The sequence below is a fragment of the Eulemur rufifrons genome, chromosome 29 (assembly GCF_041146395.1).
Source record: "Eulemur rufifrons isolate Redbay chromosome 29, OSU_ERuf_1, whole genome shotgun sequence".
Taxonomy (NCBI): domain Eukaryota; kingdom Metazoa; phylum Chordata; class Mammalia; order Primates; family Lemuridae; genus Eulemur; species Eulemur rufifrons.
The window spans coordinates 100,488,442-100,504,402 of record NC_091011.1 but is presented as its reverse complement, the minus strand read 5'-3'; the positions used below and the strand labels follow the sequence as shown (position 1 = coordinate 100,504,402).

Below are 15,961 nucleotides of genomic sequence, written 5' to 3'. Positions count from 1 at the left end.
CATCCATTTCACACGAGCAACACACTCTTTACAAATAAGCCTGACCAGTTCCTTAGACTGCTTAAAATGATAAACTTTCAAACATACAGTATGTAACTATTTCACAGATCCATGCACTTATAGAAAAAAAATTTTAAACAATCTTCCCTTGAATTAAGCAAATTTTTAAAACTAATATTAAAGCTATGAGATTATAAATCACTACATGCAGATAGACTGAGCTGAGGGAGCAGGAAGGGACGTGGCCGCCCCCAAGGCAAAGGCACTGGGGGAGGGGGAGGCCTCCCTGGGAAGACCACAGACCTGGGAGTGGTCCCCAAGCAGCATGGAGCAGAACAGCAGGATCAAGGCAGAACTAAGAAAGAGCAGTCCAGAGGACCACACACAACACATATCAATAGCCTTAGAAAGACTTAAAAATATCTAAACACTTCCCTTGACTTGTAAATTCTACTGATAAGAAATCAACGTTAGGGAACAATCAAACACATGCATTAAGATTTTCAACCTGCTCACCATAGAATAATTTACAATTTCAAAAAAAAGTCAATAATCTGAATGTTCAATGTTGGAATACTTGCAAAATAAACGAGGTTATGAGCACATGATAGAATACCAGAGGACTACCAAATATCCCAGTATTAAAAAGTTATTTCCCAGAATAAAGAGAAAAGGGTAGCATAATTCCACCTTTGCTTTTGTACAAAGCTCACTCATGCACAGGAAAAAGGACAGCAAGGATTTATGCACATATTACAAAATATATTATCTCTGGGTTAGGATCATGAGTAATTTTCAGTTTTTATACTTCCCTGTATTTAAAAATCTTTCTTTTTAAAGTATAACGACATGTCTAACGGGAGAAAAGCAATCGAGTTGATTATAAGGATCAGAGCTGTGTGACCCAGCACTGGGGGCCGCAGCGGTGGTGGCGCTGGCGGGCAGGCTGCGCCAGGGCCAGTGACGTGCCAGGACACCGGCGACTGCGCAGTGCGTGCACCTGCATTCTCACAGCCCAGGCAGCGCTCGGCGAGGTGGCAGCCTGCCAACCCCAGCGCCCACGTGAGGCGGAGCTGGGCCTGAGCCCGGCACTTTGTCATCGAGCCTCTGTGGCGTTGCCACCCCACCCGCAGGACTAACGCTCAGGGTAGGAGAGGCCTGGGGCAGAACCAGATATTTACAAGAGACGTCTGAAGTCACTGCTTCCACGAGCAAAGAGAAGCATGACCCGATGCTCAGAAGGATAAAGTGTGGCCAGGATGACAGACAGATGGGGTCACTGGTCAGGCACACTTGGTATATCGGTGATGCTTAAACACACTCTACCTCCAATGGATAAGTAGGCCGGCTTACAACCAAAGACACAAAATCATAATTAAAATAATAGGTCAAAAACCACATAGAAAAAGTGAGAGAGAACCAAGCAGAACACCCGTCCCCGGGAACCGTCCCTGTTCCTACCTGCTATCCTGGCACAGTCACTAGTCAGCCCTTGCACTTCGTGGTCATCCCAGGAAAATCATCAGATGCTAGGCTAGCACGGTGACCAAGTTAGAAAGTATCGTTTGGCCACGCACAGTGGCTCACACCTACAATCTCATCACCCTGGGAGGCCGAGGCGGGAAGATCACCTGAGCCTAGGAGTTCTAGCCCAGCCTGAGCAATAGCAAGACTCTGCCTTTTTTTAATAACAAGAATTATCTTTGGAGTATGCAAAAGTCAACACACACAAAAAATTTATATAATGCTCAATAATCATTCCTGATGTTATGTTGTATATTTGTTTGTTTGTTTTAGAGACAGGGTCTTGCTCTATTGTCCAGGCTAGAGTGCAGTGGCATCATCACAGCTCACAGCAGCCTCAAACTCTGGGGCTCCAGCGATCCTCCTGCCTCAGCCTCCCGAGGAGCTGGGACTACAGGCACACACCACCACGCCCGGCTAATTTTTCTATTTTAGCAGAGATGGGGCCTTGCTCTAGCATAGGCTGCTCTCAAACTGCTACCCTCCGGCGATCCCCCTGCCTCAGCCTCCCAGACTGTGGGGATGACAGGTGTGCACTACCCCGTCCGGCCAAAGCTTTTCTTTGTTCCCAGCAGTATCCTCAGCACCTCAAACGGTGTCCAGCACAGAGTGGCCACTTAAATCATCTGAAAAGGAAGTCCATCGGTTGTCAGAACCACCTTTTTTCTAGAATTAATTTTGAAGGAAGTGGTTTTATAAAGATGCAGAAAAATGTTCTTCATGGATTTTTACAGCTGCCCTTTATAAAAGCCAAATGGATACATGATGACATGTGCAGAAAGGCATTTCTGGGGGGGGCGTGAACAAATGTGACCTAAGCATGTCCTTTCCTGTCATTAAATTCAACCTAGGAACGGGCCCCAGGCAAGTTCAATCGCATGTTAGCAACGGATCTAAGTGGCGGGTACAGGGTGCCCCCTCTGAAAATCTGCCAACTTTGCTCTATGTTTGAAAACATTCATAATACAGTATGTTTGGGAAAGAAATGAAAACTTTCTGATCTAGGGAAAGATATTTACAAAACAAGAATGGATACCCGTCCCTGAGCTTTTTAATGGTGGGTACACCAGGAAGGTAAACCTGCCGTGAGGTGGGCGAGAGGGACGTCCACAGGCTTTAGACGCCACATTCCTAGGGAGTGAACTGGCACTTCTTACCACAGCTCAGAGGCGAGACCAGACAGAGGCCGTGGGCTGCGGGCGGCACGGGTGTCTGGGGGCAGCTCTGGGCAACGCGAGGGGGGCTGAGGACCCTGCTCACGGCACAGGGCAGCGCACAGCGCAGGCTGAGGCCACCAGCCCCGCAGCACCTGCTCCTAACAAGACAGCATCTCAGTCTACGTGCTCTGGCATGGACCCAGCGGTGTCTGGTTCTCACGACACACGTGTGCCTTGCTGGACGCCAGCTGTGCGCTGCTTCCCCAGCAACGTCTACCTGCAGCGGCACGTCCACAGCCCACCCAGAGGTCCCCAGCCTCAGATACCACCCGATCCACTTTAAAGCACGCCCCGCTAAGAAACAGGAGAATAAAACCACATTAGCTTCAGATTCTGCAAAAACAGAGCAGCAAAAAGTACACACGTGAGAACAAAAGATACTACAGTGAGTCTAGGAAAATATTAAGCAATTATAGAAATTAAATCAATACACGTGAAGAAAATTGGATCCTCTGCAATCAACATTAACTGTTTTGCTAAATTATTCACTTAATTTCCACTTTAAAAAATAGCAGCTTCCTTTTTAATGTCAAATTTTCAAAATTTTATGATAGATTTCAAAACCTGTTAAAAGTACATTCACAACATGATCAAAAGATGTGATGTGACTTCCTATATCTGAGAAAATCAGTAATCTCTTCCATACCAACCACACGTTACTGGAACCACGTTGATACCGGGATTGCTACGACCGGGCGCAAATCCGCACATGCTCTGGCAGCTCTAGGGCCACGCGGCTCTTCGAGGGTGCGGTCACGGGGCCACGTACCTTGGGCTCCCTTCTCTTATGCTCCTCGCGCGACGATTTCTCTCTTCTGTCTGCGTGACTTCGCTGCTGAGCCTCGTCGGCCGGGAGGCCTTCCCTGTGGCGTTTCTCCCTGTGCCTCTCCTCCCCTTCTCTGTCCGAGAAAGAACTGCTTTTTTCTTTGGAGTACTTCTCCCTCTTCTCCCTTGCGCTGCTCTTTTCTCGGTGTTTCTTCTCTCGATCTGCCTCTCGTGGCTTCCTGTGTCTTCTCTCGCCCTCTTCCTTGTACAGCCAGTACTTGAGAGGGTTGCCCCTGCTGTCCCCGTACTGCAGCTGCGAAACACAAGCACGTGACACGGAGCGCGGTCGGCCTCCGTGGCCGCACACTCGCCCAACCTCGATGGAAAATACTCGGGAAAAAGACTGTGTCAGTGTGGAACACGGACAGACTTTCTTCCCTAGCCATTATTCCCTGAGCACTACAGTGTAGCAACTACCTGCACTGCGTTTACAATGTACCAGGTGTTGGAACGTAGCGATAATCTAAAGTGCGTGGGTGGACGTGTGCAGGCTGACGCGAACGCTGCACCATCACATCAGGGACTTGAGCTCGTGCACTTTGTATTCGAGGGAGGTCCTGGAACCAACCCCACAGGTACCGAGGGATGGTTGTCCTCTGTCTTCACACGTCATGATAAAAGCAGGGAACATTACAGCACGGCCACTGCCCCCTTCACTCCCCTAGCCTGCTGCCAGGCATCCTCCTAAACATTCCACCTGTTATTCTGGAAGGAAAAATCCCATTTGCAGCTCTGGTCCCGTCAGCTGCTGCCGCCCCCTGACAAAACAAGAGACTCTGCAGCCCCGGTTCCCGTGTCCCGAATGCCAGCACGGAGCAACGCCCACGCCCCCCAGGAGGTGCCAGGCTTGCAGTCAGCCCCTCAGAGCCACGCCCTTCGTTCGTGCCACCCCAGGGCCCCGGAACCCCCCGTGAGAGCGCTGTGGGCTCCCCAGGAAGACGCTCCCTCCGACAGTAACGACAGCACCCGGCCGCCAGCTCCCCTCCACAGACACGTCACCACCTTCTTTCTTACTCAGGCCCACCCACATGGAGACTCTTGAAAATGGGGACCACTGTGTAGTCATCTCTGCAGCCCCCAAAACACTCTGGCTGCTCAGTGAGTATCTGGTGACACTCATCACAAACTGCCACAGGTTATTATTAATATGATGTGATGTTTTTGGCTCGACTCTGAGTGCCGGCAGCACCGTCACAGTGCCCGACAGACCCGGACCCTTCCCAGGGGGCTCCTCCGCTCACCCCCATCCAGGCACACGGGGCTCCTGGCCCCCAGTGCCCTCGCACCTCGCAGTTCCCTGGGTTCCCCCTCCCCGTGAGTCCCGACGGGCTCTCGTCTCCCTCCTCAGTCCCCCCGACGCAGGCCACCTGCTGGCCTAGAGGACGTGCTGGCTGACCACCACCCTGACCGAGCTCTTCGGCTGCAAGGTCAGATCCCCACCTCACACCCGTCACCAAACAACCCCACGGGAACCAAAGACGGAAGTCTTACAAAAATGTTAAAGACAAGAACAAAACACAGATGACTACGCACGTAACTTTGGTGTGGGAAAAGCATCCCATCAGCAACAGAAATAACCAAAGCACAGACCTCACTAATTTGTGATTTTAAGCTTACTTACAAAAATCCCACAAGTCTCAGCCTGGGCAACATACCAACATCCCGTCTTTACAAAAAAAAATTTCTTTCAATAAAATTAGTCAGGCACGGGGTGTAATCCCACACTCTGGGAGGCCAAGGCACATGTGCCAAGAGAAGCGATATACCTGCATGAATCAATATTAAATTATGCAGCCATTAAAATAATATATGTAAATATGATAACTCAGAAAAGTGCTCAAAATGTATTAAGTTTAAACTAGTTCTAAAATAGCAAAAATCCAATACAAGAAAAAAATGAAAATGTTATAAATACATATATATACATATACGTATAAAAACCTGGTAAAATACATCCCTAAATGTTGTCAATAATCATCTCTGGGCGAGGATTAGACAGTTTTTGTTTTCTTATTATTTATTTATATCGCCTAAATTTTCTAAACTAATCAAACATTACCTGTGGAATTGGAGAACCAAGAACCGACTACACCTGGTGCTCGAGACCCTCCCCGGGCCCTGAACCCTGGCTTCTGATGCCCACGCTCCAAACCCCTGCACGGGGCAGCCTCCAAAGCCCTCCCTCCGCCCGGCGCATACCTTCCTCTCCCGGTATCTTCTTTCTCTATCTTCATCTCCTCTTTCTGAGTCTTCACCTCTCCTTTCTTTCTCTTCACTTCTCACTGTACTTGCTACAAAACATAAAACATATTTTTAACACTCCCAAATTTTAGCACATCAAAAAGATCTTCTAACATCTTGCTACAGACTTTATTACACATTTCATATTTATTAACATGTGTCAAAAAACATTCTTCAATGAAAACACATTCTCCAAGTCAAGAAAGAAAAGTTCTAGTATCAAATTTAACACGAGACAAAGAGGAGATAAGATGGCAACTGAAGGCACAGACAGCTTCTCCCGTCTCCCAGTCTGCCACCGAGGCAACCGGCAGGGGTCCGACTGGCCCCTGGAAGCCCACAGGGCACCACCGCAGCTCGGCGCCCTGGGGTTTCTGTGCCTTGTGGGAGAGGCACACGCCGCAGCACAGCCGGCTGGGGACAAACAGCCTGGCCGGCCAAACGTCTGCCCCAGCCGTGAAGCTCTGAGGAAATGCCGGCCCCACGGATGTGCTGAGCAGCGAGCGCAGCCCCCACTGCCGGGGGACGAAGGAGGCAGGAGGCCCCAAGCAGCTGAGGAAGCGGCCGGGTGCCCCCACCCCAGGCGAGGCTGCAGCTCCGCGTGGTGGAGGCGAAGGCTGACGCAATGGCAGCAGGCCCGGAGATGGAGCAGCCCGCACGGACTGACACCCAAAGCACCATCCCACACAGAAAGCCAGACTCACTTCTGAATCTGCATAAACGAAAAAGTCACGAGGCTTCAAATTAGGAGAGCTGACAATTTAACAGATGAGGGCAAACCAGACTTTGAGAGATCCTTGAGACGAAGTTCATTCACTCACAAAGTATTCTCCAAGCACTGACCCCTTTCTCGGTGTCTGGGATGGAGGGGCCGAGCTCTGGGCATACTGTCGAGGTGAGCGCACAGGATTCTCCGAGACCAGAAAGAAAAGCACAGAGCCAAGATGAGGCCCAGGGTTTCTGACCTGAGGATGGACGGGCGCAGCCGCCACCAGCTGGAGTGCGTGTGGCTGTGGCAAAGCTGGTTCCAGAGGGGCCACGAGAAGCTCAGCCTGGGGCATATTAAGTGGGCGTTGTCCCCTGGATATCAAAGCATAGGTGGACACACAAGCTTGGAATTCAGGGACGAGCCCCAGCTGGGGATAAGAACTTGGAAATCGGGAAACAGATAAATGGTATTTAAGACCCTGGACTAGCTCCAGCTGGCGAGGGGGAGGGGTGTCTGCAGCAAGGGTCTGAGGACCCAGCCGCGTCCAGGCCACACCTCACAGATGGGGAGGGGGTGACAATGACAAATGGTGACAGAGAGACTTTACTGAGTCTAACATACAACTACTCTGACCAGCACGATTCCCTGCAGCACCGCGTTGTAAAAATCAGAGCAGGGAGCAACAAAAAGCCATCTGAGAACAGAAGGTTTTCTCAGAAATAAATATCAAAGACATCAAAAATAGTAATTTTAAAAAGAGGCATTAAATAGTAAAATAGTTACTGTTAAGATTAATTAGTAGCTATCCAAGTAACCCACCAATTCCACCCTTCAGTATATATCCAACAGAAACACACGCGTGTGAATGCCCGAGAATGCAGAGTGATGTTCTCAGCCTTATTCCCAACAGCTAACTCCGCAAACAACCAATGGCCACAGCCGCAAACGGACACACAGAGCTTGGCGTAACTCCACAAGGGACAATAAGTAACAATGAAATGAGTAAAGGTCCCTGGTTTCCATCATTTTCATAGCCAGGCCTTCTGGCTATGAAGTTACTACGTATTCTTCTAATATGCTCCTTTTTCGCTTATGTTAGCCCGTTTGAACTTTGTATAAGGAGGATATAAATATACTACCTATTATTAATATATAACAATAAAACAGTGAAGAAACTTCTGTTGAGGAGGGGAAAAGAGCATGCATCTTTATCTTAAAATTCCTAGGAATTTAGCTACATAATATTTATGTGTTGCTTAAAGCTGATACTTTTGAGAAATACTTTGTATCAAAGAGCGTTATTTTTGTTTATTTACAATGGGGATGGAGATTTATTGTGAGATTGTCTACAATACGTTTTAATAGTAAAACTCTAGCAAATAATGAGAAAATTATCACTTCCCTCATTGACTGACTTTTTAAAACATCAAAAAGAAAACAATGACAGGGAGCACACACAGAACCCAGGGTCTGTGACTTCAGACCTAAAGCTGAGGCACTTAGGAAACTACAAGAGAACACACAAAGACGAATGGACACTGCGAAAGAGGGAAATGTCCCAAACGGCAAGAACCGTTAAGAGAAACAGCCGAGCGACACCTGGGCGCACAGACGCACCTGAGCGGCCCGTCCTCTCCGCCCGCTGCGGCGGCTGCCGGGCCCGCGCCTCCCGGCCCAGCAGGTTGTGGTAGGCGGGCGTCTGCCAGAGCTGCTCTTCTCTCCTGGCCCTTCTGTCTTTCTCCTTTTCTCTGTCCTTTCCTTTGCCGTGAGACTTTTCCTCATCCAGCTCTCGGTGTTTCTCCTTCAGCTTGTCTTTCTCCCGCTCTTTCGCGTCTTTTCTCCTCTCTCGTTGCTTTTCTCTGTCTCTGTCCCCGAGAGGACTCTCCTTGGTGGTGTGGGCCGCGGCCGCCCTCTCTCTGTGCTTGGTCTTGTGGTTTGCACCCCTGCACCTAGACTCCGGGTGTCCCAGGAGGTCCACCTCAGACTCCGTGTGCAGCTGCTTGTCCCTGTGCTTCCTCTCCTCCCTGGGACTGCCCGACTGCACAGCCTGGAACAAGAGCAAAAGGGTCCTCCAGATCTCCACTCGGCTCCTGATATCTGAGTGTGAGACGCACACGCAGTTGAAGGGCCTTAAAAACCCTCGGGTGGCCAATGCTTGTAGTCCTGGCGCTCTGGGAGGCCAAGGCGGGAGGATGGCTTGAGCCCAGGAGTTGGAGGCTACAGTGGGCTGTGATGACCACTGTGCTCCAGCCTGGGAGACAGAGCGAGATCCTGTCTCTAAAAAACAAAACAAAACAAAACCAAAACCACAACAAAAAACCCACCTTGGATTCAACCACTGTCTAGTCCCAGCAAGAAGGGGTCTGACTGGGTGTTCTTAGATACTAGAGGACGTGGCATCACACTCGGCATTTCTACAGCTGCACACTGGCACCCCACAGATGGAAAGAAAAAGAGACACTGAGGCCGTGTCGTGAAGTCCCTGGGACAGGGACCGCCTGTGTCCCACAGCAAGCACTGTGTCCTCGACAGAAAACTCTCCGGAGGACGTGACCTTAAACCCAGGCCCCTACCCACCCCCCGCCCCCCAAACCACTCAACCGAGACCTGCTCGCCCCAGAGCAGCGCAGGGACACACAGGGCCGTGACAAGGCCCCCCGAGCTGGTGGGGTGTCAGGCTGGACTAACAAACGTGACCCGCTGTGGTTCTGGAGGGATCAACCACACGGCTTCATCTGTGAGTCAAAACACTGCTGGAATGAGCCGCAGGTAACCAGCGTCGTGCAGCGCTGTGACCGGGCACGGCTGTCCCCGGAAACCCACAGGCTCCCACAGGGTCCCAGCGCAAACCCTCCAAACACATTACCCAGCGCTGTCTCCTCAGGTCATCCGCTTCCCACGTGTCCTCTTTGCTTCTTCTCTAGGTAGGAAAAAGTATAAAGGCAGGATTTTTAAAGTTTAAAATAATTAATTGTATGTGCTCTAGTGAGCTGCTTTTTCATTAGGTCATCTAAATCAGTGGCAATTAATTCTGGATATGCCAGGAAATACTTGTCCATCTACTGGAACAAAAGGTAAGAAGTATTATTCACTGGTCTGAAAATGACCCACAATTATAGAATGCATCCCTTTGGCTGCTTCAAAAACAAATATTACAAAATAAAAGTGAAAACAAGTCATCACAGCAGTTGAACAGCAGATCGAGGACAAGTACTCTGTGGGTTTAAGACACTCCATGCCAGCCTGAACGGTGCCTGTGCTCCCTGGGCTGCAGGAGGGCTCCTCCCAGGACAGAGGGTGCTGCGGGGCTGCGTGTGGTACCCACCGCTCCAGGGACCAGCTGGGAGGGACAGAGGCAGCCCCAGGGGGCGGGCAGCCTGGACAGGTGTCCCAGCCCAGGGCCAGCCTCGGGCCCACATGCCAGCATCACTGGCTGCACGGGAGGGGCGAGACTCCAGAGGACCCGAGACACCCCAGGAGTACCCGCCCCAAACCCAGAGCCTCCCCGGCTGAGGCCCCGATGTTGGGAGAGAGCTGAGCCTCCCGGGGCAAGTTCTCAGTTCCTGATCCACAGGTGTGTGGGCAGAGTCAAAAGGCTGCTATTGTTTTCTGCACGGCAATAGCCCCTGGGGTGTGTGGGTGGCAGACAAGCCGCACACAGCACGTGATGCACACCACATGCTACACGGGGCCAAACACGTTATTTGAATCTCACAGCCCTGCTAGGAAGGCTAAACACTCCATTTTATAAATGAGGAAACTGAGGCACAGAGAAGCCGACAGCTTTCATCTCCAGAGTCTTGCACATGCCCAGACACAAAACGGAAACTGAATAAAAATCTGTGGAATGAATAAAAACAGGGAAAGGCTGCCTGTGCCCGCTGACCCCTGGGGAACTGGGCAGCCACAGCTCACAAGAACCCCGGGGCTGGCTCGGCAAGCACACGCCGGACACACGGACTGCACCGACAGGCAAAACCCAAGAAAAGTCCCTCCCTCCAAAGACATTTGTTGTTTCCACCACAGAAGTACTGGCTCCTGTTGGATAACCCCTCCCTCAAGCACAGATCACCCCGCTCCAGCTGCGCCCTGACCTTCGGGAACGGAAGTCTGTCTTAGTCCTCCCTGTCTCCGGCCCCCGAGCGCTGTGGGCTCATCACAGCCTCACAAATAGGAGGCCCTGGTGAAGGAGCCCCTCAAGACAGACAGCTCGTCAGGGACCCCCACTGTTCCAAGAATTTAAGAGGGGGTATTAAATTAACGTACGGTGGTCTTAAAATATTTCCACTGATTCTTCAATGACCCTTCCTTCCCAAGTGAGGTAATTCCTCTTTCCATGAACATGGGCCGGATTCAGTGACTCACTTCTAGGAAAGAGAACAGGGTGGAAGCCGAGCTGTGACTTCCTAGTCCGGGTCTAAAATCAAAGTTTCCACCTGGCTCTGCGGACTTGCTCTGGGAGAGCCCGAGCCACTGCAGGGGGACACTCGGGGCTGGAGAGGCTGGAAAGGCCACGTGCAGAGGCCAGTGCGGCCCAACAGCCTCCTCGGAAGGCCCCGCAGCCCAGCTGAACCCTCAGGTGACACCCTAACTGCACCCTAATGTTCCACCCAGGCCACTGCCAAACTCCTCACCCCCAGGAACCTGAGATAACAAACAGCACAACAAGCACCCTCACCTCCACGCAGGACCTGCCCTATTATGGCGCTACCCGCCTCCTAGGACCGCGGCAGGCCTGCCTGTGATCCTCGCGGCTCAGATGGGTGCTAGTCTCCCTGACCTGGGCATGAGCCTTTGGAGACGGAATCGCAGCTCAGGCTTCTGGGACATTCCTACGCCATAGTGAAGCTCACCCCCATGCTGGACCTGCCTCACTGAGGACGGCATTACCCCCAAACACACCCACAACGCAGCCCTGCGCCCCCTGAGTAAGACACAGCTCCATAACAAAGCTGACCTCAGCTGAGCAAGACTAATCCAAGATGGTTTCTTGGGGAGAACATGACAATATTCATCCTCACAATTTCATTATCCCTTTAACAAACACTATCCTGAAGGTACAAATAGAGTCTGGGACGCGTGTTTCAAATAAGAGGCAGATGTAGTCCAGATGAGAAATGAAAACTTCATTCGAAAACATTCAGCCTTTCTAAACACGGAATGAAATAGCACTGCACCGTACTGAACGTTAACACCACTAGCTCATATTTCATATCAAAATAAAAAGAGTAGAAATCTATTTTAATAAAAGGATAACCTAAATACACACACATTTTTACATCTTTTAAGCTATGATTAATAAATTTCATGATAATAATAAACTCACACGTTACCAATTGTTTGGTATGTAACAGTAAATTTAGAAATTTGTAAAATTTGCATTGAGCATAAAAATTAATAAGTCATACATACTGCAAGCAAGAGAAAGTGTATTTGAAGAGCTACTGCTGAAAAAAACCGTCACTACTCTTATCAAGCAGATGTAAAGTGTGAAAACACACCATGAATTTTTTCTAATAGCTATGACACATACAAACTTGGTATGATTTTAGTGCAAATGAAGAACACGAAACTGCTTACATTAGCAATATCAACTATGTGAGCAAACAATTATATTGAAACAAACCAAAGGAAAAGCTTAATGTAAAATAAAAAGTATAATAAGCAATACCAAAAAAGTACAATTTTGTTCCAATAACCTCATGAAACCTTTATCTTTCCTCTTACTTTATGAAATAAACTATACTAGTCAATTCTGTATAATGCTACAATAATTCCCTAAGTTCTATTGACCAGTGAGCTAAATTCTTAAAAAGTTTATGACCAACCTGCAACTGAAAATGTATTATAAGTATTCATTAGTTGCCAGGAAATATCCAGCCCTGAAGTCTGTTGCTTTTTCTACTTTAAAGTTTATTTATTAAATGTGCATCAGAATAAAACCCCTAGGAGTGATCAAATGTCAAAAAATAATGAACAGAAAAAGACCCACAATAGACAAACTGCCATAGATTAACATATTCAGAACACCACAGATAAAGATTCTAAATCTTCTGGAGAAAAGGAAAATGTTACTTACAAAGATATCTCACCAGGCAAAATCACTGGTTTTAGAACAAAGTGTAATGTCTTCAAAGTTCTGGGAAAATTATTTTGACCCTAGAATTCTATGCTGAGCCAAACTCTTAAACAAGCGTATCAATATAATAAAGATCGTCTTAAAGTTTCCCCTCCTACATACTCGTTGACAAAGGTGTATTAGGAGATATTCCGGGGTGGGGGCAAAGAGAGGGGATTTCAAGGACAAGAAAGATACTAGATCCAAGGAACAGTAGCCCTAGCCCAGAAATAAAATGAGAAGGAATCCTCAGATAATAGCTCTGTGCAGGTCTAGAAAACAATTAGTCCCAATGAGAAGAGAAAGTCAGTGAGCTCTGGGAAGAATGTTTTTTAAAGTGGATTTCATTAAACAGATAATATTACTGATTAATAAACTAGAAGAAGTATCAATGAAGTTTAAAAATAAAAAAGAACACGTTTTTTGCAAAAAAAAAAAAAAAAAAGTCAAATTGAAACTAACAGAATATCAAAGAAAAACAGGGTCCAAATGTGAAGCAAACTACCTAGGGGCACATTAACTGAATGGAAGAAAAGATGAGCTATTTGACTCTGATACAGGAACACTGTCCTTTGAGCAGAGTGAGTGTAGGTAGGACACTGCATTTTCTCTACTGGTCCAATCACACTATTTGGTTCTGCAGTGAATACTACTTACACAATCACATAGTGTGCATTAGTTTTCAATTTTAAAAATCAACCTATAAGCAAATCACAGAAAACATAAGTCGCAGAATCACTAGTGGGTGGAAACGGAAAGGTGTAGAAGACGATGGGGCAGGAAACCGGTGGATTCCAGGAGAAATGGAGATAGTTAGAGGAGGCTGTAACTTCCAGTCTTCACGAAGGGGAGGTTAAAAAGATACTAAGGTTGATACAACACCAAATACAAATTAAAGAATACTATTTAACACTGGAAAGGTAAATGACAGGAAAACCTAACAGAGAGGAGGGAGGCGGCGGACCCGCCAGCGCCAGCACCCGGCACGGCGTGTCCCGCCGGCCCTCGCGGACGCCCCGCGACGTGGCTGCCGCCACCGCGCGCATCTTACGGATTAGGAAGTAAGACTCGGTAAGTAACCTTCCCGAGGTGACACAGTAAGGACAAAAGCCAGAAATCCAACGGAAGCAACCAGCCTGCAGCCTCAACCTCTCAAGCTGGGATAGATAACATTTAAATTGAAATCGGCTAAACCTGAATATAACTGAGGACGCGGCTCTGCCGCCACAGCCGCCGAGGCGCAGGCGCGGACGGGCGCGGGCACGCGCGTGCCGGTCGGCGCCGCGGCCTGTTCAAAACTGTGAACAAGGCCGGGCTTCTCCGCAGCGCGCGCCCGGACCGGCGTCCTGCGCCGTCTCAGTTTCCCCTTCCGCGCTGGGCACGGAGGCCCCGCCGGGGAGCGGCCGCGCGGGCCGGGGAGCAGGAGCAGCCGCCCGCCCGGCCCCGAGCTCCGCATCCGAGAAGGCCCGCCGCGCCCGGAACCCCTCGCACCGACCTTCCCAGGCTCCATCGCTCCCCACAGGCCCGGCGGCCGCGGTGTCCTCGGCCCCGGCCAGGCGCGGGCCACCCTAGGAGGAGACCAGCCGGCCGGCGCCCGCACCCTCCTCCCGCCGGGCCCGGGCCTGCGGCGCTGAGGTTCCGCGGGCGGCGCGTCACCAGCTCCTAGCAACCAGCAGGCAGGAGCAGCAGAGTGCCGAGCAGTCGCTGCCCAGTATGCCCCGCGGCCGCTCTTAGTGCGCCTGCGCATTCCTGGCCGCAGGCAGCCGACTGCAGGGGTGGCGCGGGACCAGCGGTGGCCCATGTCTCGGGTTCCTGTGCCCGGGTGTCTGCCGGTGTCGCCCCGCAGGCCTACGGAAGGGAGAGAGGATCGTGAAAGGGCTTTACATTTGAATAAGGCTTTGCGCTTTACAAATTACGCTCGGTGGCAGGAATCGAAGGGCTGTTGGACGGGAGGAGGGGCCCGGAGGCGGTGCCCTGCGCCTTCCAGGTAGGAGCCCACGCCGCCCAGACCCAGGCCCGGCGTGGAGGGGGTCCCGGGGGGTGCTCAGGTCGGCTAGGAGAGGCCGCCGAGGAGGCAGGAGGAGACCTGGGGCCTTCGCATCCACGTCGTCGGCGTGTGCGGTGGGAAAGGGAAGGCGGGAAGGGAGCTTCTGGCACGGTTCTGAGCAGGGCTGGCCCTCGCGGTCCCTGATTCCCGTACCTTAAGTCAGCTCTGCGGGGCCCCAGGCGGGGCAGCCCCGCGCACCACCGCCCACCTGTGCTTACCAACTCGCGGCCACCACCTCTTGCTTAGATCTTAAATCCGCCCTTTTTCGGGGCTCCAGCAGCAGGGCCATCCGAAATGTCCATATCACGACAGTCACTGCGCGCTTCTGTGGCACCTCTCGCAGCCAAACAGCGACTTAGAGCTCCCCAAGTGCACCCGTGCACTGGGCTTTCGGGTGCTGTTTCCTCTGTCTCACTATGTCCCACCGTATTTGCCGAATAAATGGATTTATGGCACTAGAGGAGCCTAAAACAATTATTTTCTGAATAGCTCGTCTGCCCTTGGTTACATTCTATCTTATAGTTCTGGGGTCATCTTTACTGCTTCACTAGATGGCTTCTTGAATTCATCTGGTGACCTGGGAACTAAGAGTTCTGGAGACAGAAAGCTAACTAAAACACTCTCTGGACCTCTAGTGGCCTGAGTGTTGGGAGAGAGAAATGTGCAAACAACTGTTAATGTGAAAGTATAAAAGCTACTCTTAAAACGCAGTGGATGAGGAAGTGACACATCTGCCTGGAATATAAGAACCAGGATGGGAAAGGCTTCATTTCAGTTGGACCTTGAAGTGTAAAATTTGCCAGGCAGAGAGAGGCTGGGAAAGAACATTTTGAGATAAAAAACAAAGTGTGCAAGCACAGACAGGAGAAAGGGTTTGGAGTGTTCTGTAATAATTTACTATATATTAATATATAAGTGTGCTGTCCAATAGAGAATGCAAGCCACATATTAATAATATACCAGTAGCCACATTTTAAAAAGTTAAAATAGGCCAGGTGTGGTGGGTGGCTCACACCTGTAATCCCAGTCCATTGGAAGGTCGAGGCATAGTGATCACTTGAGGCCAGGACCTCGAGACCAGCCTGGGCAACACAGTGAGACCCCCGTCTCTACAAAAAGTAAAAAAAAACCCAAATAAGCCAGGTGTGGTAGTGCACACCTATAGTCCCAGCAACTGGGGAGGCTGACGCAGGAAGATTGCCTGGGCCCAGGAGTTCAAGGCTTCAGTGAGCTGTGTTCACACTACTGCAATCCAGCCTGGGTGACAGAGGAAGGCCCCA

At 50.1% G+C, this 15,961-nt stretch overlaps 1 protein-coding gene across 1 annotated transcript in view; it reads right to left on the bottom strand.

Moving 5' to 3' along the window:
• The window catches only part of DYNC2I1 (dynein 2 intermediate chain 1), a 60,137-nt gene extending 45,878 nt beyond the window's left edge, over positions 1 to 14,259 (bottom strand). Inside the window, exons 1-5 of the mRNA XM_069461415.1 lie at positions 14,130 to 14,259; positions 9,383 to 9,436; positions 8,134 to 8,563; positions 5,766 to 5,857; positions 3,511 to 3,819 (exon numbers count right to left, since the gene is read on the bottom strand). Coding sequence (XP_069317516.1) covers positions 3,511 to 3,819; positions 5,766 to 5,857; positions 8,134 to 8,563; positions 9,383 to 9,436; positions 14,130 to 14,144 — 900 coding nt within the window. The 5' untranslated portion in view covers positions 14,145 to 14,259. The remainder of the gene's footprint in view (positions 1 to 3,510; positions 3,820 to 5,765; positions 5,858 to 8,133; positions 8,564 to 9,382; positions 9,437 to 14,129) is intronic.
• Between the last annotated feature and the right edge of the window lie 1,702 nt (positions 14,260 to 15,961).